The 23,487-nt window shown below is 41.2% G+C and overlaps 2 protein-coding genes across 2 annotated transcripts in view; both read right to left on the bottom strand.

The window, feature by feature from the left end:
• Positions 1-28: 28 nt before the first annotated feature.
• On the bottom strand, positions 29-12,973 carry VBP1 (VHL binding protein 1). The gene is made up of 5 exons (XM_039867026.1): positions 12,820-12,973; positions 10,949-11,073; positions 3,920-3,986; positions 2,742-2,840; positions 29-354 (listed from the first exon to the last, which is right to left on the bottom strand). The coding sequence occupies exons 1-5, from the start codon at positions 12,910-12,912 to the stop codon at positions 166-168; spliced, it is 573 nt and encodes a 190-aa protein (XP_039722960.1). The 5' UTR covers positions 12,913-12,973; the 3' UTR covers positions 29-165.
• A 3,948-nt stretch (positions 12,974-16,921) lies between these two features.
• LOC120605942 (phosphatidylinositol-binding clathrin assembly protein-like) overlaps positions 16,922-23,487 on the bottom strand; it is a 30,658-nt gene continuing 24,092 nt past the window's right edge. Inside the window, exons 13-14 of the mRNA XM_039867042.1 lie at positions 22,258-22,314; positions 16,922-17,645 (exon numbers count right to left, since the gene is read on the bottom strand). Of these exons, the coding sequence (XP_039722976.1) occupies positions 17,610-17,645; positions 22,258-22,314 (93 nt within the window). The 3' untranslated portion in view covers positions 16,922-17,609. The remainder of the gene's footprint in view (positions 17,646-22,257; positions 22,315-23,487) is intronic.

Raw genomic sequence — 23,487 nt, 5'->3', positions numbered from 1 at the left:
GGCTGTGGCCCATTGCAGGGGGTGAGAATGACGGACTGGGGTGACGAGGTACCTGGGGTGCGCTGGGGGAAGGCCGGAGCAGAATGAGGCCAATGTGCATGAGGAAAGACTGACGGGTCGAAGGATGAGGACATTCTTCTCATTAAAGCGAAGCAAGTAAGAATGTTAAAAACATCCCTCTCCTTCCTCCTCGTTTCTTTTCCAAGAAAGGATACTGACTTCGGTGGTAGTAAATTGATCGCGAAGAAAGTCAAGGTCTTCCTCCAGAGAATCAAGATTCTTCGTTGCAGTCAATAAATTCTTTTCCAACAGGGCCTGAGCTTCGTCAATATCATACTCGAGCATTACATTAGCCTGAAGGGAGAGAGTCAAGACGATTACTAACGTTCGCGCGGCGCTTACTACGGCCCACGGGCCAAAGCCAGCTGCTGCCTTCTGCCTTAGGTTTTGGTGGAAGCCAGCCATTCCCCTCTCAGGCCTTCGTGCCACAGCGGCAGAGCTGAGCAGCTGTGACAGAGACCAAGTGGTCTGCAAACCCGAAATATTCACTCTCTGGCCTTTTACGGAAGGTTACTGACCCGGGGTTAGAGAATATATTTACGTACATTCTGTCATTTAGTTCTTATAACCACCCTGGTGAGGCACGTTATCCTCATCTTTACGGTTAAGAAAACGGGTCCTGAGAGGTCAGGCTGCCCGTGCTCACGTGGCCAATGAGTAAATGGGAGAGTTTGGGTGAGAAGCAACACGTTCGGGTACCAAATCCTATCGTTCTACTAATTCCATCATGACACTAAATGGTACTGCATTCGAATTCATTTAAATGGTTGCTGCTGAGCTTAACATACAATAATGTCAAAGTTTTCAAAGACATAGAAATTACTGACATTTGATCCGATGAGAAAAACAGCTGGCTCTACTGTCCCCTTCCTACCTCCAACAGATGCTAGGGGCACAGGAAGGGGACTGTGTCTGCAATTCGGAAGATGTGGCGTCACGGCCCACACGTGGGGCCGCACGCTCTGTGGTGGTGCCAAATCGAACCTTCCCCGGCTCCGAAATCCTCCTATCACCTGACTTACCATCGGGCACTTCCCGAGCCGCTTTCCTCAGCTGACCGATGGAATCTAAAAATTACTCAAACGATTGTTAAGGATTAAACGGGACAACGTGAAAGTGTTTGGCACAAAACAGGTGCTGCGTAAATGATGACGGAATAACCCGAGCCATGATCGCTACTGTATCAAACTTCAGATAGGACCAAAAAAATTCCATGGAAAGTGTGTGTCTCTCCAATCTCAGACCCCCCCAATCTCACTCCTGAGTCGACTGCTGTTGTTTCTTACTTTTTTTTTCAGAAATGTCTGCAGTTTGCTTACTTTTCACAAGAAAAAATAGAATACATTTGAAAACATGTCATTTATGTCAAAACACATGTTCGCTCACGAAGCAGCCTGTGCCAAGTATTTCTCCTTAGTTGGGTCGCCTGTCAAACACAGACATGTGATGGTCTAACAGGCATCTCAAGACTGACATGCCCCAAGCGTTAACTCCAAGTCGCCCGCAAACCCGTTAGTCCTTTGCTGCAATGTGACCTACAAATGTTTTTCCTACTCATTGTCTTTTAACTTTGCTTATGATTTCTGACTTTTGTGGCCTAAAACAACCATCCTTATTCCAGTTACAAAATGAGTCGTCTATGGCTTGGCCTAAACTTTGATGGTGTGAGGATTTCATGTGAGTATGTGACTTATCTGGAATTCATCCTGGTGTGAGATGTGAGTGGGCTCCAGCGGCCACTGTCACCAGAGGGCGTCCTGCTGTCCCAGTGCAATGAAAGGGATCGCCCGATCCCCACTTGCTGATGGGGTGCGGGTGGAGGGAAAAAGAAACCAAGGAGAATGACCATGACCCCTAGGACTGGAGCCACTGGGTGAACGGCAGTTCTGTTTACAGAACTAAACTCAACAAGGATGGGAATTATGGTTGCAGAATTAAATGTGCGACCTCTGAAAATATTACAACGAACAAAAATCGGGAGGAGGAAGTACGGGACAGAGAAGTGAGTCTCCATGTGCTGCTCTGTCCCTGTTTCGTGGCACTGACACGCCTCTCAGGGGACAGTCTACAGGACAGCAGCAAGGGGGTCCCTCCCAGTGGGGGCAGCTGGGAGCAGCGCGCTGGCGTGCCACTCTGTATGGCAACTTGCCTGAGGCAATGAGACCTGCGGACAGCCAGCTAGCTAGTCACTCAGGAATGGCTTGGCTGGTTGGTCAGGGGACCGGGAGGAGTAAGACAGGAAAAATCAGAGACCAGGTCGACGACATCATCTACAATAGAAGTATATTGTCTAATGACTGGGCTCCAACCTCAAGGTTTTTGTAATAATCTTTTCCCCCTTCAGTCTGGAGAGATCTTTCTAGAACTTACGAGCTCCTACTGGGAAGAAACCCTTGTCTGAGGTGCTTCGGTCCCTTCCTCCCGCTACACTTAAGAGGCAAAGCGTCGGCGGGAGGGGCGGCGGTCTCTGGGTCAGTCTCGTTTGGACTGGGAGCGACCTGGCATGTTTTTGCGGCAAACCGCCACACTCCGAAAAATCAGTCCTTTTCTAAGACGCACTTGAACTCCACAGTCGAAGGGAGCGAAGCACTTTACGGAGCTCAGACAATACTGCTGTTCTGGGAAAACACACGGGTTTGCGAAGGCCGGCCGGAGAGGCCGCAGCTGTCACACGTACTTACCCCCAGCCACAGACACACTTTATCAGTAGGAGGAACTGAAGCTTTGCAATACAGGTTATCTGCCAGTAAGAATCTGGTCTCCAGTGAGCTAGTGGACTCCTTCAAAAAAAACGACAGTGCTGTGAACAGGCGAGTACGACACCAAGGTTACAAAGGAGAAGAGCTCGCAGCTGAACCTAAGCCACTGAAAGCAGCAGCGTCATGCGGACGAAGCGCAGCAGCAAAACACACGAATGCCTGGACCCAGATGGCGGGCGAGGACGCCGTGGACTCTGGCTCAACTACCTGCCACCTGTGCGCATCGGGCATATGACTTGACCTGTCTGTGTCTCAGGCTCCTCGTGTGTAAAATAAGGATTATGGTCCCTGCACCTCTGAAGGCCGCCACAAGCGGAGGTTACACACACGCAGACACACGCGGACACACACAGACACACACACACACGCACGCAATACAGGAGTTAGCTATTATTACCGCTTCATCAGTATGTCATGCCCAAGCAACCAGTTTGCTGAAGTGTCTTACAAAGATCACCACATAAAATAATGCACTGGACATGCAGTTAATTCTACCAGTCAAGTAATACATCACACACACACACACATACACACAGAATCTTTTAAATCTCATATCCTCATGAAATCTCATCTTTCCAGCCTGCTACTGTTTAATAAGCAGTGGACTAACACTCAGAAGATGTTCGAATCCCGCTCTGCCGGTGACCAGCAATGTAACTTCCTGTGACTGTGAGATGAGAACCTGAAACGTTAACTTCTAAATTCTCTCCCGCTCTGTAAGTCTTGGACTCACTCCTTGCTCGTAGGGCGAACAGCAACAACAACAACAACCCTTAGATGCTACTACTTCGAAATAAGACATCTTCTTCTTGTGCCTAAAAGAAGTTCGAACTGCACTGAAGTTTTGCAAAAACTATATATAAATAAAATAATCCCAGACGTGTGGGCCCTAGCGTTAAACCTGATTTGCGGGAGTGGGGGCGTACCATAAAGCCACGTTTGTCACGGAAGCACAGTGTCTGTAACATCAGAACATGTGCCCAAGAAGGCTGACTGGCCCTTCCGGCACAGATCAAACACCAGTGACAAACAGTCAAGGAGGACGCACCTCGGCTGAAGTATCCTGGTTCGCTCATATTTACAAACAAAAATACACTTACTTTTTTCTTCTGCATGTATTTTAGAATCTCTAAAGTCTGCTTAATTTCAGGAATCTGACCTTTTAGCCTGTGAATAAGAGAAAGGTTAACTCAGTAATCTGCAGGAACAATAAACACCTGGACCCGGTCTTACACACCGCATTTTCTACTGATATGTTCTTGAGGAGAATTTGCAAAGATAAAACATTTAAGATACTTTATACTTAAGATATTTAACAAAATTGTATTAAAATAGCTAAGATATTTCAGATATAAATATTTACTAAAATATGTAGATATAATAGCAAATATGTATGGAATGCCTATCGTGTACAAAGCCCTATTCTCTACGTCAAACACCCTGTCATTGGTTAACATTTCCACAGCAAACTGCGTTCCATGGATGTGATTTAGAGGTGCTGTAATTGATTAGAACTGCATTTTAAATAAATTATTACTTTTTAATAACATGCACTCAAGTATTATATTCTAAATTCAAAACTACTGGAAACCACCAACCCCCTATGCAGTGCCGCATGTCACTGTTCCCAGAGGGCGCGCCCAGGGCACAGACAGGAACATGGCAGTCGGCTAAACGCCAGCAAAATTCAACGACAGCTTCTCAGTGCTCGTGCCCGCCACACTACGAGAAACATGCACCGTCACCTGAATCCTACATCATGAGATAGTATACTCTAGTGATTCTTTTAAGCTTTGGGTAATTTTTGTTTAACTTTGATGTTGATAGATGCTATTTTATTTTCCAGTTAGGTAATGACTGCTCTTCAAATTATAAATGCATCATTGGTTTGAATACAAGAAGTTTAAGAAAATGGTGAAGGGCATGATGGGACTGATCAGGCTCAACAGGTAAGTTTTGTCATAGCTACTCACAAGACTGCAGGCCTGGAACAACTGGACATCCACACACAAAAACGGATCTAGACACAGACCTTGTACACGTCACACAAATTAAGTCAAAATGAATCACAGACCTAAAAGTAAAAATGCAGAACTATAAAGCTCCTAAAAGGTAACACAGGAGAAAATCTAGATGACTTTAGTGTGGTGATGATATTTTAGATAAACATCAAAGACACGATCCATGAAAGAAATCACTGATATGATGGACTTCATTAAATTTAAAAATTTCTGCTGTGCAGAAAAAAAAAACACGTCAAAAGAATGAAAAGACAAGCTACAGACTAGAAGAAAATCTCTGTAAAACACATAGCTGGTAAAAGATTGTCATCCAAAATATACAAAGAACTCTTAAGACTCAATAATAAAAAAAGCACCTTGATTAAAAAATGGGTCAAAGACCTTAACAGATACGTCACCAAAGATACACAGATGGTAACTAAGCATAAAAACAGATGCTCCACTGTATGTCATCAAGGAAATGCAAAGTGAAACAACGAGAAGACACCAGCACACACCTATCAGATGACCAGAATGGCTGAAATCCAGAACACCGGCGCCGCCATGTGCTGGCGAGGATGTGGAGCCACAGAACTCTCATTCACTGCTGGTGGGAATGCAAAATGGTATAGCCGCTTTACAAGACAGTTTGGCAGTTTCTTACTAAACTAAACATACTCTCACCACATGACCCAGCACTCATGTGCCCTGGTATCTACCCAAAGGAGCTGAATGCGTACAGCCATATGAACCTGCACACAGATGTTCACAGCGGCTTTATTCCTATTGCCAAAACTCGGAAGCAGCTGAGATGTCCCTCAGGAGGTGATGGATAAATAAACTGTGGCACATTCAACAATGGTATATTAACAGCGCTGAAGAGGAATGAATAACCAAGCCACAAAAAGACACAGAGGAACCTTAGATGCATATTACTAAGTGAAAGAAGCCAATCTGAAAAGGCTACGCAGTACGTGATTCTAACTACATCACATGCTGGAAAAGACAAAACTGGAGACAGTAAAAGAATCGGTGGTTGCCAGAGGTTAGTGGGGGGGAGGGAAGACCAAGCAGAGCACCAAGAACTCTTAGGGCAGTGAACCTACTCCGTGTGACACTGTAATGAGGGATACGCGACATCATGCATTTGTCAAAACCTAAAGTACAACACAAGAGTGAACCCTAATGTCAACTAGGGACTTTAGTTAGTAATAACACATCAAGACAGGCTTATTGATTATAACGAAGGCACCGCTCTGGTGGAGGCTGTCGATGATTGGCGGCAGGGGGGGCTGGGCATGCTTCTGTCGCAGGGGTGTATGAGAAATGTCTGTATCTTCTATTCAATTTTACAACTATTCTAAAAAATAAAGTCTATCACGAAACGATTGTTTAAAAAACTACTAGGAACTGATTCCCAAATGAAATCAACTCCACTAACAAGAAAATAAGAGATAAAAATATGCTATAAACACTCAAAGTCACTCAGAGAGGAAAGAATAAAACGTTTTTTTTGTCACCGAAGTTTAGCTCTTTTTCCGATTAGAAGCTGCCAATGCTTTAATATGTTTTGCATGGAAAAATTTGCAAAAGAGTTCTCGGGTCCCTGTCAAATCAATGTAATTTCTAACAAAACAGACCAAAGACACAAAAACAAAGCTGTGGTTCTTTCAGAATACATTTAACTAAATATTAGTAGAGATCAGTACATAAATAAAATTTAAATAATGAAAATGAACTTATTGCATCGTATAAAGGAGTCACAGAATGTGTTAAGGAGGTCAGCAGAGCAAATCTTATTATTAACCTGACAACAAATGTATTAGATGAGCCTGCTGCTTAAAAAAACAGGATCACTATGTGGTCATCCAGTGCAATGAATAATCTGGAAACACATACTTAGCATTCATTTTTTTGACTTAGTTTGGAGGCTCATGTTCTGTGAACTCTTTTATACAAATTAGGAAGCATGTTAATGAACCAAGCAGCTGAAAGCCCAGCCAGCTCAGGAACCAAGTCTCCAAGGCCGCTGTGCATGTCCGAGCAATACACCCATCTCCACCTTTCTCCACCCCAAGAGGCGACAGCTGTCCTTAACTGTCCATTCACTGTCCCTTTTTCCCCTCTTCAAATAGTTTCATCACATTTATATCTATCCCTAAACAATATATTCTTTACTGGTTTCTTAGCTTAATACAAATGGTCTCATGCTATACGTATTTTGGGGATTTGCTTTTTAAACTCAATTAGTTTCCTCGGATTTGTTCATTCATGTTCGCTGCTGTGTAATATTCAATTATGAATATAACACAACTTAGCTACTCTCCCTGTTAATGGACAATGAAAACCTCTAGGTCCTGGGACTGGGTAGAGGAGCGAGAGGAGAGACGGTAGCTTAGAAGAGAAGCAGACCAAGTCTTCGAAAGGGGAGTAGTGCTACGGAACTTTCTACGTGCTTTTACTCCCTCGAAGTTGCTCTGGGTGAATAAACATCTACTCCGTCACTGCTACAGGGGAGAAAAACAGAATTGGCCAGAGACGGGGAGGTCAGGCTGAGGCTCAGAGAAGTACTGGCCCCCAGCAGTCCCCCGCTCCACTCCTACACACAGGGGTGACAACAGTGAAGACAGCCGAGGGCAGAAGAACAGAAAGAAGCCCCCACAGGCTGAGTTACTTGGTTGGGGAGAAGGAGCATTTGTCCAATGGCCATGCCCTAGATTGTAACGCCAGCAGCATTCTTTCTAGCCCTCCAAACTAGGAAGGACTTAAGCTACTCTTGCCTCCACATACGCTACTGGCCAAAGTAACTTAATAGCCCTGAGGGAGAAAGAGCTGACAGGGAAAAGAAATGATAATCTGATAAACTCAACTCCAAAAACTCAATTACAATAAACTCAACAACCTCTATCAAATGAAACAAAATCAAATACTAAAAGATAAGATTATACAGTAAGCATTTAAACTACCTCAAAGAGAAATGACCGGATATCGATAATGTGAAGAAACAAGTGGATATAAGAAGAACCAACCAAAACTACTAAGTATAAAAAATGTAATGGTTGAAATAAAGAACTCATGGATAGCCTTCTAATTGTCAAAAGACAAATTACCAAAGCCAGCAGAAGACAAGAAATAATAAAAGAAATAGAAGACAGAGTTGGAAATGTCAACATCCATATTAACGGGAATCTCAGGAGAGGAAGAAAAAAAAATTTACCAGATGACAGAAAAAAGAGAAAAAACGACAATCACAAAATTTCCAGTTAAAGAAAGATAAAAGGCATACAGTTCACGTATTAAAGATGAGATCGCCACACGAGAATTATGAAATACCAAAGAACTTTTACACAGCGGAAGGTGAAGTTAAAGATAGAAGGCAGACTACAAGAAAAGGTTTACGACATATGTAAAGAAAAAGGTTAGTATCCGAACTATACAGAACCGCATGCTGGCCAAATAACTCGATCATGCACAAAAACAGTTCTTGGTGCATAGCTGATATCACAGAGGTGAGGGAAATTCCAGATAAAATAAAAGGGAAAAAAGCAGAAAGGCTTTGAGTTGAGCAGTGAGAGGACTAGAGAAAAGTAGGCATCATGAGGCACATGCCAACACTGGCTACAGACCCGGGCCTAGGCCCCTGACTTGCTTAGGGTGGTGGGGGGAAGGGAGTTCACACATTAAGCTGAAGAACCTGGAACAGGGCTCAAGTGGTTCAAGGCTGGTAGAGATTCACGGCTCCTAACAAAAGCAAAATCCTCTATGGATACAGGCAAACCACTCAGGTACATAGCTATAGGAAGCTGCCATATACAGCTGACCCTTGAATAATATGGTTTTGAAATGCATAGGTCCACTGATATGTGGAATTTTGTTCAATACATACTGTATATATATTTTTTCTCTTCCTTATAATTTTAACATTTTCTTTTCTCTAGCTTACTTTGTTGTAAGAGTACAGTACATAACACATAAAACATATAAAATATGTGTTAATCGACTATGTTATCAGCAAGGCCTCTGGTCATCAGTAGGCCATTAGTTAAGTTTTGGGGGACTCAAAAGTTATACACAGATTTTCAACTGCATGGTGGGGGAAGGGACGGAGTTGAAGCCCCTAACCTCCATGTTGTTCAAGAGTCAAATATAGTTAGCTAAGAAGGGAGTTAAGAAAGATACCCCCACAGACAAATAATGAAATGAACAAAAAGAGAGGATCTTGAAAGTATCTAAAAACGAAAATTAGTTTATCTAAAAAGATAGGATTCTTCAACAAATGGTGCCGGGAAAACTGGAAAGCTACCTGCAAAAGAATGAAACTAGACTGTTGTCTATCACCGCACACCGAAATTAACTCAAAATGGATTAAGGACCTGAATATAAGACCTGAAACAATAAAATGCATAGCAGAAAACATGGGAACTAAACTCAAGGACCCTGGACTGTTAAACAGGTTTTTATGAATTTGACCTCAAAGGCAAGGGGAGTAAAAGCTAAAATAAATGAATGGGACCACATCAAACTAAAAAGCTTCTGCTCAGCAAGGTAAAGAGACAACCACCCGAATGGGAAAATATATTTGCAAGCAACGCCTCCAATAAGGGCCTAATATCCAATATACAAAGAACTCATACAACTCAATAACAACAACAACAAAAACAAACAATCCAATCAAAAAATAGGCAGAGGACCTGAATAGACACTTCTCCCTAGAGGACATATAAATGTCCAACAAATATTTGAAAAGATGCTCAACATCGCTAGCTATTAGGGAAATGCAAATCAAAACCACAATGAGATACAATCTCACACCTATTAGAATAGCTATAATCAACAGAACAAGTGTGGGAGAGGATGCAGAGAAGGAACCCTCTACACTGCTGGTGGGACTGCAAATTGGTACGGCCCCTATGGAAAACAGAATGGAGGTTCCTCAAAAAACTAAGAATTGATCTACCATATGATCCAGCAATCCCTCTACTGGGTATTTACCCCAAAGGCTTGGAAACTCACATCCGAAAAGATATTTGCATACCAATGTCCATAGCAGCATTATTCACAGTGTCCAGGACATGGAAGCAACCAAAGCATCCTACGATAGATGATTGGCTAAAGAAGCTGTGGTACATATACGCAATGGAATATTACTCAGCTATAAGAAGAGATGAAAGACTGCCATTTGTGACAACACGGATGGACCTTGAGATAATCATGCTAAGCGAAATAAGCCAGGCAGAAAAAGTTGAAAATCACATGATATCACTTACATGTGTGATATAAACCTTAAAAGCCCAAAATGAACAGGACAAACAGAGACTCATGGACATGGAGCATAGACTAGTGGTTACCAGAGGGTAGGGGGTGGGGAGGGAGGAGGGAGGTAGATGGGGTAAAGGGGGTCAAATTTAGGGGTTAGCGGAGGGTGAAGTGGATAAAAGGGATCAAATATATGGTAGCTGAAAAAAACTGGACTTTGGGTGGTAAACACACAATACAATATACAGATGTGAAATGATAATGTACACCTGAAAATTATGTAATTGTATTAACCGATGTTACCCCAATAAACTTAATAAAAAATAAATAAAAATAAAAAGATAGGCTGGATATAAAAATAATAACCGTATGTTGTTTACATGGAACACCTATAAATATAAATAATAAACAGGTTGAAAAGTAAAGGAATTAGAAAAGACACACCAAGAAAATGTTAGCCAAAAGAAAGCTGGGGTAAGCTATAAGTATCCAACAAAACAGACTAAAACAAATAACATTATTTTATATTGGGTTAAATTCACCAGGAAGATATAATTCTCAGGTTGCATGCACCTAATAAAATAGACTCAAAAGTTTTTTAAAAGGATAGAAATTGTTTCAGATTAAAATGGCAACACCTCTAACTGCTCAAATAGCCAGAGAAAATACACCTCCTTTGCTGGAAGGCAGCAAAGAGCTGCTGAGGTGACAGGAACTATGGGACTATGACTCCTGCAAGGGAAAAAACTGAGAGGTGACCAAACTTTCAACATCTTACGTCACTGTATGCAAATTACGTCTCAATGTTTTAAAAGCTTAAGCCATATGAGATTAATTTAAAAAAAAAAACACTTTGAAAATTTCTACACTTACCTCCTTTTCTTTTGAGCAAGGTTGAGTTCCATAAACTTGTACTTCTGGTACTGCTCATCCAGCTTCTTTAGTACGATATCGGCAGTCTCATTCCCAGGCTGCTTCATGAAGGAATCTACATCTTCCTTTAGTATCAAAAATAACACATTTCGAACTTTAGAATTCATACCTCTAATTGGATTTTGACTACTTTAGCTTTATTTATAAAAGAACAAAAAGCCTCGTTTCTTTTTCTCCAAAGGCTTGTCTTTAACTAAAAACGAAAAGTTAGAGACCATTTCAGTCAGTGCCCATACATTTTGCAGCTAATTTAGTCTTCCTCCACCACCTTCTTTTTTATCTTATTTATGTATGGGGAAAGAAACATGGCCTTGCCTGCTTTATGCATCACCCATGGAGCCTTAGCACCAAACAGGAAAATTACCAACGATCAAACATTGCCCAGTCATGTGCCCTAGCCACAATCCCATTCAACAGGTTGTATGCCAACAATGATTTGGTTAACTTTTTAACTCAATTGTGACTGCCATAGAAATATCATGCTAAATATGACCATTAGGTTCCCCCAGGTCAGTCACAAATACCTCGAGTATCGGATGGCTGAAATAAACCTAAGAAGCCAATAGAACAATCTTTTGCAACAGGAACGATTAAGCAAAAGAATCAGTAAAACCAAATAGCATTTTTAAAATGTATACTACGTGATGGTCCTTGAAGAAAAGCTAGTTAATTTGATAAGGATCAGGAACTAGATGAAAACAGATGGCAACTTTAAGGAGAGTCTATCAGAGACATCCAGTGTTTTGAAGAACTTGAGTTCTTCATGCTAAGTTAACTTCAGTCACTTTACGGTTTCTGGCACCTCTACATCATTATTCTTATCCATGCTGACTAACTATGCAGGAATATTTTAACCAAAACAAAGCAAGAAGAAAAAAAGGTAGAGCGATAAGACAATATAGGTACAAACCAAAAGGTTGAGAAAATTCCATTAAGATTTTATAATAGCTCAGCCAGAACTGAGTGGGAAAAGAGATAATACTGGCCGGGAACACTAACCAAGTTTTCTTTCACTATTCAAATAGTTTTACAAAATACTATTTCTAGAACATCCTGATGGAAGGACAAGGCTGAAAACATCTACTTATTTCTCTGTTTGGACATGGATTGGTATCGCTGTTCTGCAAAGCCTCCGAACTGCATTCCCTCCCTCCCCTCTGAACTCCACGATTCATTCTCTACTAAGTTGTTAGAACGATGTACCCAAAACCAAATATGACCACACTGTGGCTTCACTTAGACACCTTCTAAAGACAGCACGTTGCCTACTGGATAAAGTCTCAATTCCTTAGCAGGATAAAGAAGGACTTCACATTCTCACCCTATCCCGCTTGCCCATCAGCCTCTCCTCCCGTTCCTCCAAGGCAGAAGACCACAGCACACCTTCAACAGACTAGATCTCATTTCCTTTATTCACACCTTAGCACCAGCCGCTCTGTCTACTACTCACTGTATCCTAAGTCACCATTTATCTGCCGGTCTCTCCAGCATCTCGGTTGAGTCTCAAGCTTCTCACCGCCACCCCTCTTCCTGGAAGCAGGGGATGAAACCCGGCGTCCGGAAGGGGATGGAGGGTCCCTCCGACCGCCCCGCTCCCGAGTACTCCCGCCCCAGACCCCCTTCTCTTCTCGAGCCCTGTCGGACCACGCTTCCCGCCGGCAAGTCCCGGTACAGAGGGCGAGAGGGTACGGAGCGCTCTCCCAGGTCCTTTAGCTCAACTCCATCCCCCCAAAATCGAGGCCGTTGTGAGGGCTGGGAAGGAAGGGGTCGCGGCCTAGCATCAAGATGCCTAGGACCAGCGTGTCTCTTACCACAAACACGGCCTCAGGAATACCCAGGTGGAGCCGCCGTCCGTTCCCCGCAGCCATTTCTCCGGAACCACCATCATCCTTAGCGGCCGCCATCTTGGGAGAGCGGGAGCGCAATTAACCGCCTCTCAAGCTGCCAGCCTCAGCCGCCGCCGGCCCGTGATTGGCTCGCTTACCCTGCAGGCCCGCCCCTTCCTTGTGAGTCTTCGCATTCATGGGCAAACAGGAAGTAGCCGCCCCTTCTCCAACCTCTGAGTGCTGATTGGCTGTACCCTGGTGAGTGACAAGTGTGGGAGGGCCGCGGAAGAGAAGCTGGTAGTGCGGGAAGTACCAACAGACTCCTGGGGAAAGGGGTCGCGCGTGGGTTTTGTGGGTGGGCGGGCGAGGCTGGAGGACCCTGGCAATCAGGAAGCAAGTGGAACCCCAGCCCCACCGCAGAATAGGCAGCGCCCTCCAGAATGGCCTTTGAAAGCGGCCCGATCCCCTCTCAGATACAAGCAAACCTGGGACCTGGACGCCACCACAGGGCTTCGGCCTCGGTGCTTTTCTTGTCCCACCATAACCAGCAAGCCGGGACTTGTGCTTGTTTGGAGTGGACCTGTTTACCCAATTCAGGAGGTTCCCGGCTTGGGGTGTTCTATTCAAGAACTAGACATAGCTAGCCTTAGGTAGTTTTATTTACTTGGAGTGAGTAAAGGAGACAGGAGATTCACATCCAAAGCTGTCTCCCTAAAGGGAGGCTTAGCCATTACTTATATACACTATTTGGTTAATCACACGTTGATTTCTTCTTTGCAATTGGCTACACTTATTAGGTCGAGTTCCTGCTAAGCCCATCCTGTTTACTGCTGCATCTGTAAAGTACTGTGCTACATTTCAACATTTAGCAAAAATAGCATTTAGTAACAGCTGCCCAGACCTTGATACCCTTGTCCTACCTAATAATTTCTCCCTGAGATTTTTTCGCTCCTCATTCTTGAGGGAATGGGGACGATGGCTCATACTTCTATAACTGTTTCCTGCCGATCCTGGATAGAGTACTGTGAGTTAGAGTGAAATCCTCTGGCTGTCTGACTTAGGAAAGTCTTGGGGTCTCCTAGGTTCTGGGATCCTGAGAGCTGGAATAGTGCATAATGAGGACACTGCTCTACCAGGAGATATGCACCATAAGAGGCGAGGCGGAAGCAGGGGGGAAATTTAAAAACCGTGAAACACTTGGTAGCGTCAACTGAACTGAAAAATAATATCGACTAGGTGTCTCGTCACCAAAAAGGATTTATTCAGGAAAAAGAAAGGGTTGCAACCCAGTGCATGCAGACGTGGCAAGCCACCTGCACACTCTGGCCTGCATGCCAAGATGAAGGGGTATTTATAGAAGGGAAAAGGGAAGTTAGAACCACGGAACTTTATTATAAACATAAGAGTTCTTCCTGTGGGGTCTCACAATTATGTAGAGTGAGAACTCCCATAAGCCCTAGTTCTTCCCATAGACCTTCCCCGACTGATTATGTTCCCTTGAAGTTCCAGTCAGTCTTCATCAGTAGTTATATAATGAAATACGCTGGTAACAGTTAAAAACTCCAAGTCAGTGGAGAGAAATTAAAGAACTCAATAAGTAAATGGTTATGTCATGTTCCTGATTTGGAAACACTGACAGTGTTAACATATCGCTATGTCTATTTTCTCCAAATTTAACTGTAGATTGAACGTAGTCCCAGTCAGCGTTCCAGAGGGCTTTTTTTTCCTGTAGAAATTGGTCAGCCAATTGTAATATTTTCATGGAATTCAAAGAAAACCCGAATACCTGAAACAATCTTGAAAAATATGAACATGGAAGACTAATACTACATGATTTTGAGACCTACAGAACACTGTGGTAATCAAGACAGTGTGTTATTAGACTAAGGATAGAGGTCTGGATCAATGGAACAAAACAGTAAAAATAGACCCATTGATATGCTGTTGATTGTGTGTGTATGTGCGTGTATCTGGGGGGAAACATCTTTTATTAAAATTTCAACTTGCAAATTAATGCCATACGTGGGGATTCTGATTTAGTAAGATCAAAGTCAGGCATATGACAATGGCACGATTCCTCACAAGGGAGACCCTATGTCCGCACATCGTTATTTTCTCTATTTTTGCAGTGGCTTTAAAAAAATCCTCATTATTTATATTCATTTTATTTTTATCTCCACATGCAATCTTTCTTATTCAGCTGTCCCAGACTCCCCCCAATTCACTGATGTCTTTTTGAAAATTTATTCTTAACTATAGTTAACACAATATTATACTCGTTGCAGGTGTATAACAGTGATTTGACATTTATATACCTTATAAAGTCATCACCATAATAAGTCTGGTAATCATCTGTCACTATACATAGATATTACAATATTATTGACTATATTCCCTAGGCTGTACATTACATCACCATGCTGTTAACTGCTTTTCGAGAAATGTACCAAGGCAACCCAAGGGAAAGAAATTTGTTTTTCACAAACGTTACAGGAACAATTAGATAACTATATGGAAAAAGTAAATCTCTACCCTTACCTGTCACCAAACATTAAAATGTATTTTAGGTGGATCATAGATCTAAACGTAAAAGCCGAAACTACAGAGCTTCTAGAAGAGAAGTGTAGGATATCTTCATGACATTGGGATAATCAAATATTTCTGAAGACACAAAAAGTACTAACCATGAAAGAAAAACTTGATAAATTAAACTTCAAAATTAGAAAACACCTGCTCATCAAATGATACCATTAAGAACATAAAAAAGGCAAACCACAGACTGGCAGAAATTATTTGCATAATATAACTAACAGATTTAATATTTGGAATAGATAAAGAACTATAAATCAATAATCAAAGGAAAAAAACATTAAAGTGGACAAAATAGCTGGACACTTCACACGCACAAAAAGATACTGGAATGGCCAATAAATATGTGAAAAGTAGCTTAGTCATCAGGGAAATGTAAATTAAACCGCATCTTATATGACTACGAAGTCACTAGAATGGCTAAATAACAAAATTGACGGCAGTTAACTGTTAGCCAGAATTTTAAGCACCTAGAATTCTCATACATTGGCAGTGGGATAAAGTGGTACAGTCATCTTTGGAAAACTTTTGGCAGTTTTAATTTTAGACAAACACGTCCTGTATGACCCAGCCGTTCTACTCCTAGGTATCTACCCAAGAGATATATCTACAATTGTCCACAAAAAGCCTCGTACAAGAATGTTTATAGAGCTCGTATGTGTACATCAATTTAAAATTTAGTTTAGAAATAATGAGTATAAATATATTTTCAGATAAACGAAAACTGAGTTTATCACCAGCATAACTATACTAAATGAACTTCTAAAAGATGTACTTCAGGAGGACAAGTTATTCCAATGCAAGAAGGGATGGTAAACAAAAAAATTCTAAACACTTAGCTACATCTAAACAAAAACTGTTTCTGTAAGTACTAATACTTTTAATTTTAGAGGCTAACAAAATGGGACAGGACTAAAATATTGGGCCACCATAGAATACAAGCTGGATATGAATGTGCTTGCTATGTAAAAGTATTCTACGGTCCTTGTGTTATTGGGAGGGGAGGTTAAGATATTACCTTTAGTTTTTAATAATTTTGAAGGAAAACTATTAAAGGAAGAGAAATAGAGTGCATCACCTCCAAAACATAAAAATGAAGCATGTCGGGAGTATTGAATGTCCAATTGAATGTTTATTTTACTTGGAGGATGATTCAGTTCAGGCTATGGCGAGATCTTTGATTTTTTTTCACCTCTTAATTTGAATCATTTTGCTTTGGTACTTCTACAAGGATCGTGTCTGTGTGAAAGAAAGATAGATATGTAAAATCTTTTATCATTTCTCCACGTTTTTCTTTGTGGTTACAAAATAAATTACAAATATTATTATATACAAAACTCTGGTCAGTTTTCTCATTAGGAGGTCAGGCCTCCTAAAACAAACATTCAGGAACCAGGGGGCTCAATACATTGGCTGAAGACTTAAAGAAGAAACCTCGTAAAGACTTCTAGAAAAAATACTCTGAGGCAATGAACACCTGGATCATGATACTCTCATATGCTTCAGCTATACTTGCCTACATTACCACTGCCTGCTTCCGCTTCTATGCTCCAGCTGTTTTCTCTGCCTGTAATGTCAAATTGCTATCATCTAGACATCTACTATTTGAAATTCTCATCATTGGAGACTCAGTGCGCTGAAACCTTCCATCCCTCAATTAATCGTTCCCTCCTTTGACCTCCCATGGTGCTTTGTGCTTTCTTATCTGTTTATATGTTTGTCTGGAATATCCTTTCCTTACTCCATTGACTGGCTATCTATTTTTGAAATCTTGGCATCCAACTTAGGTATCACTTCTCTAGGACACTGTTCCTGAAACCTCCAGGCTGAGTTACCCGCCTTTCCGGCACTGATCACAGTTGGGTTTGTTAAATGAATGAATAAAAGGATCGCTGAATAGCTATCAGAACCCACTTGAGGTTTAACAACACAAGTTTGTAGAGGACCAGGTTTGCTGCATCTTTCTACAATGATGAAAATGTTAGTTTTTCTTCTATGAGAGACCAAGAGTGCACAAAAGACATATACATCGTAAAACTCAGTTCTAATACTGGTCCTGCCTCCAGCGACTGCACATCTGTACCGAGGCCCTAAGGAACTACGCTCGAACATACTTTAATTCTTGTGGATGGAGTGGAAGGATTGCTGGTCCTTAAGCTTGGTTGGGTATGAATCACGGACTGAAGTTACATTAGGGAAGGAGCTCCTTTTGGAGTCGAAACCTATGAATTTAAATAGAAAAAGAAAACAAAAAGTGAAAGTTAGTGTTTAACCACTCTCCTAACATGATAGTACTAAAAAGACAAGTAGCCTCTCTAGAATACATATTATATTTAATGAATATCAATATAAAGGAATATTAAACACCAGATACAAAAAAAAAAGAGGGAAAAAATAGACCTGTGAAGTAGTTGCGAGTGATCAAGTGTGAAATTAAGAATACCTAAAGAATGGTTCATGAGAAAGAGAAGGGAGTCTGTAGGTAGACATGGAACAGAGTAAATACACAATGGTATGTACGTATCTTTGATGAAATATTTTAGTACGAGTATATGAGTTGATATGACTATTTAAAAGTTAAATGCGAAGGATGTATAGGAATCTTCTTGATGAAAGGAGAGGGCAGGGCAGGCACACCAGGTCAAGGGGGTGGGTGAAGCTTTTTTGAGGCATAACTGACAAATAAAATCGTATATATTTAAAATGTACATCGTGATGATTTGATATATGTATACCGATCCTAAAATATATTCAAAAGCTACAAGGACATTTAATAAAGGATAAATATAAGGAGGTTGCACAGACTCATTAATATAAGACTCTATCTCCTTCCCCTGTTTAAAACTCTTAAACAGATCCTCACTGACTGTAGATAGTGTGTAAAACCACTATCTAACCAAGCCTAGTGCTTCTCTATCTTTATCTATTGTGCTTCTCTCTCAGAAGTTGAAGCAATATGGGAGGTACTCAAGGAAAACTGGGTAAATTAGAAACTATTCAAATGACTCATATCTGAAGGCTAATGATGAATGTATTGACCTGCTAAGAGGTTCCTGGTGATATGCTGCGGGAGTATATCCTTGGTCCTCTAAGTTATCTTGATCCAAATTATCAATGAATATGTAGAGGATGTGGTCATTGAGCATATGAATAGCATATATTGGAAGGGATAATTAATATATTAAATAGCATCAGAAACCTTAATGTTCTTGACAGGCTAGAGGTAGGGTCCCAATTGAAAAGATGAAGTTTACGAAGATAACTATTAAGTTTTTGCACTTCAAACTTAAAAAATGCCATCACAGGTGTTTTTTACCCCCAGGGGGAGAAGTGAATAAGACAAATAGAATTTCAGTTGATAGTAAGGTTAAGTTTTAAGGTTAAGTTTTCCTGTCCTTCCTCTTGTCTTAACCTCATGCCAGAAATTTAGAAGCAGCTCCCAGCTACCTTCACTGCACAGGGCTGCCACCTGTGCAGGACTAAATAAAGGGCCTGAGTAAGGTACCAAGACTTTTTGCCTTACAAACCAGTGTTGCTTAGAAGTCGATACAATTGTTGTTGCTGAAGAACAGAGATCTTGGTCCACTTCCATGATGCTATCAGATATTAAACCCCGGAATAGCCCTGTGCGGTGACTAGATGGAGCACCTTTTCCTTTTATGGAACCTAGGTGTGTACGCCTCCTTCATCCACCTGGGTCCGTAGTTATCACAGCTGAGGACTGGGAGCCCCACTCCGTAGTCCGGTCAATGCTGAGGCCTACTCTGTATCTGGTTCCTGGCAGCTCCGCCCCCTAGGAAATGGGCTCTATTCTGTTCACTTGCTTGGAAAGATTCCATGATATAACCTGGCTTTTCATGGGGCCCTCCAGTTTTTATTCTTTAATGCACACATTTCGCCTCAAGCTCTGTTATATTGACAATAGATGCCCTTTGATTACTGACGACTAACCTGAAATCTCCCACACTCCTTTGGGGACTTAGACCGTGACCGTCCATCCTTTCCTGTGGAGCATCTCAGCTCTACCTCTGGTCCCTTCTATTCCTTTAAAGTCTGCTTTCTCCAGGCTTGGGTCCACACTCACTTCTATCATACGGGCGCACCTAGCACCATATAATACTCTAAACCTCTTTGGGGAATTAACCGGCAAATATATTAATTATCACAAAGGTTACACAGAGAAGTCCGAAAAGAAGACTGAAAGGAGGTGTGAGGTAGGAGGAAAACTAAGAATATGGAATCTCTAAATCTAAGAGGGGAGAGTGCTTCAAGAGGCATTCCTTTTCCGTCACTGGCTATTCTTTTTCTACCTGTGTTTCAAGTTCTTCCTCATCTCCATGCCTATTAATGACAGGTCATCCCAGGGCTCACTCCTTGGACTTGTGCTTCAGCCCATACTTACCCCTAGATGATCTCATCCACTCTCTCATCACACTCTTCGGGGCTTTTGCGCTGACCATTCCCTCTACATGGAATGATCTTCCACATAGCCTCTTCTCTCTGCCCTTGAGTTTTCTGCTCAAGACTGAGTCACCTGCTCAATAAAGTTCACTGACCAGCCTATTTAAGCTGGAAACCTACCCCAATACTCTTAATGCTTCTTCCTTGCTTTAATTTTCCTTGCACCTTATTTATTTTATTTATTGTTTATGTCCCCCACAATTAGAATGTCCCGCAAGCTCCTAAAACAGTACCAGAAACATAGTAGATGCTTAATGAACATGTGAAGGCTGAGCGATAGAAGAGTCGAGTAAGAAAATGACAGAAAACTACTAGGTATTGTCATATGAAGTAGGTTGAAAAGTGAGCTAGGGAAACAACCTAAATGCCTATTAATAGAGGCCTAGAGGCGTGGGTTATTCCTGTCTTCCTTCAAGAAATACTTACCAAACAGCCTCTACATCCTAGGTACTGTTCTAGGTATTCTGTACGCAGCGGTGAACAAGATAAAGTCGCTGCACTCAAGGAGCTGACATTTAAGTCAGAGGAAACAGACAATAAACAAACACACACAAATATATAGCATGTGTTCGTAAGTCCTATGGAGAGAACGAATTCTGGGTAAGGGAAATAGGAAGTGCCTGGGTAATGCTGGGGTGCTATTTACATAGGGTAGTCGAGAAAGGACTCATTTGGCCAGATCCCTGAAGGAAGTATGGTAGTGAGCAAAATGGGTTTCTGGAAAAAGAGTACTACAAGCACAGGGCACAGTAAGTGCAAGGGCCCCGAGCTGGGAGGGCGCCTGTTACGCTCAAAGAACAGCAAGGAAGTCCTATGCTTACAACGAACTAAGGAAGGCAAGAATGCCAGAAGGTAAAGACAGAGAGGTAGCATGCAGAACCTGAGCTTTTATGCTGAGAGAAATGGGAAGTAGGAGCAGAATGGCTGGATCTCACATATTGGCTGCAGTACGGAAAACACTGTAGGAGCAAAGGCAGAAGCAGGGGGACCAGGTAGAAGGTTACTGCAATGATCCAGGTGAGAGATGATGGAGACTTAGAAAAACTGAAGATGCATTCTGAAAATAAAGCCCATAGCATTTGCTCAGGAGTAGGATATGGAACGAAAGAAAGAGAGGCATCAAGGAGGACTCCAAGGTGTCGGGCCTGAGCAACTGGAAAGACAATTGACCTCAGCTGTGACTGGGAAGGCTGTAGGTATAACAGCTTTGGAGAAATCAAGAGTTGAGTTTTAGACAATGTACCAATCTAGACAGATCTCAAAAACGTAAGTACAGAATGACGGCCATTATAATCAAACCAACTTTGAAAAATCATGTAGAATAGTACTACATTTTTTTCCATAGTAAAAGTATGGAAATTTCATCATAGTCATTGTCTCTGGAGAGGTGGAGGGTGACTGGGACTAAGGGTCTGCCAAAGAGACTTTGGTTTTATTTGTAAAATAACAAATGATCTGAAAAAAAATATGATAAAAAGTTAACATTTAGTAATTCAGGACATCGAAGCATGGATGTTTGTCTCTCCTGTACTTTTCTGTATTTTTGACATTTTTCCAAATTGATACCAACAGCAAAAACACGAGTTGAGTGAACTGGTGGTGAGGGCTGTGGACTGGATGACTTCAGAGTTTCTATTACCTGGTTTACGTGACGTGAAATTGATGCGATGCACCAAAGCTATAAAAAGGAGAACTGGTGATTGCAAAAAAAAAATTTAATTAAGTAAAAACTTAAATCATGAAATCATTGCCGAACAGGCAAGACAGAAATAACAGACTAAAATGAGTTAGTAAAAGGTTGGCTAAGAAGCCTGGAATCTGAAAAATTCCAGATATTCTACCTGTATTAATAATTTCTCCCACTGGAAGTCTTACATAGTACGAAAAAAATTCAGCCTTATGAAATTCCATTTATTTTTTTACCTGCTTAATGCAGAATGGAAATGACCTCAAACAGCAAAATGGTAAATAAAACAAAAACAAAATCAAACAATGAAAAGCCTGCAGAAAGGGAGGAAACCCAGCAGCAGTCACTCATAACTCTCGGTATAAACCAAGAATGTAAACTAAGTTATACCTGAATCTCTATTATGTGCATATTGATTATTCCTATTTTGGATTATCTATTAATTCTGGTGATTATTTCTCATAACGATCCCATTTCCTCGCATCCCTTCTCCCCATTTCTAGAATTCCTTTCTCTATTCCCTTTGCTGTGTTATTTCTCAGAGAGCTGCTATTTCTTTTCCAATGCAAGGAAAGGATATGGATGAATTACCTTCCATTTTAAATGATCTATTACGTTAGTGCAAACCATGGGGCGTTTTAACTATATCTCCCACTCTTGATATCTTAAAAGGATTTTTTTCTTACCATTCGATACACAGGCATTTGCTGTGAAGTTGCTGGACAGGTCTCTGGAGGTGTTACCTTGAAGCAAAATGTCAGTTACTATATCGTACATTTTCTACTTATGTTTGATAAGAAGTATTATAAGATACTGAGAACGTTCTGCTATTTAATAGAGAACAAATATAGTGAACTTTGGAGGTTTAAGGACTTCTAATTACGGGTATGTTGTTTTGGAAGTCGTAGCAGAGTTCACAGGAGCTCAACTTCCCCAAGGAAAAGGACTTGGTTTGGGCAACACTGCACACTCAAGAGTAATAGGAGCTTTTAGCCAAGAAAGAAAAAGTTATGACTCTTCTTTTTATACTGCATAAATAAAATAATAACGTGAATAAAAAAGTGAAAGAAAAAAAATTTAAACTCCAATCTTACTACCTCCAACAAATAAAACTTTCTCAATTTTTTGATGTTCCATTCCAGCCTTTGGTTATGGCATCTTTTGGATAAATGAGAAAATGTGAAAAATGAAGATAATTTGGCTTTCATCAAAACAGACGAAAAGCAGAGTGGTATATTTAGTGCTATCAACATAACGTCGGATTATGCCCGCCTTTCAATCCTGATTTAGTCTCCTCGCCTACGCCAGTCACAACTTTAATCCTTGTCTCAGTATCTTTGTCTACTGCTAAGTGATATAACATAAGAGACAGTAGTCTTTGACCTTAGACATACCCCAGAGTGCTAGTGACTGGCTAGAAAGGCTTGAACAAAGAGGCAGAAATACATCTTTAATATCAATCTTTCTGGTCTTTCCCAAAGTATTCTTATACCCTGGCTCCTATTTCTGCTATAAAAATTTCTTCATCCTTGATATATATCATTTGAGCCAAAACTGGTAACTGTCTCATGAATAATTTCTGTTCTTTCTGCTTGTGCCCTATTACCAGGCACTTACCATGAAGCCTTGCTATTTAAAGTCTCATCCGTAGACCAAAAGCATCAACATCAGCTGGGAGCTTGACAGAAATGCAGAATCTCAATCCCCATCCCAGACCTGCTGCATCTTAACAAGACCTCCAGATAAGTCATATGCACATTAAAGCTTGAGAATAAGGAATGTAGCAAGGACCCAAAGAGTTTGTTACAAATTTAAAGCAAAGCTTGTTTTCCAGAGCTTTTTGAATTTTAGAACTGCAGATAATTTACCGGAGACCCATACTTCAATTTTCAATCTGTTAGCAATTCCTGTCAATT

The sequence above is a fragment of the Pteropus medius genome, unplaced genomic scaffold, assembly GCF_902729225.1.
Source record: "Pteropus medius unplaced genomic scaffold, Ma_sr-lr_union100, whole genome shotgun sequence".
Classification (NCBI taxonomy): Eukaryota; Metazoa; Chordata; class Mammalia; order Chiroptera; family Pteropodidae; genus Pteropus; species Pteropus medius.
This window is presented reverse-complemented; position numbering and strand designations above follow the sequence as displayed.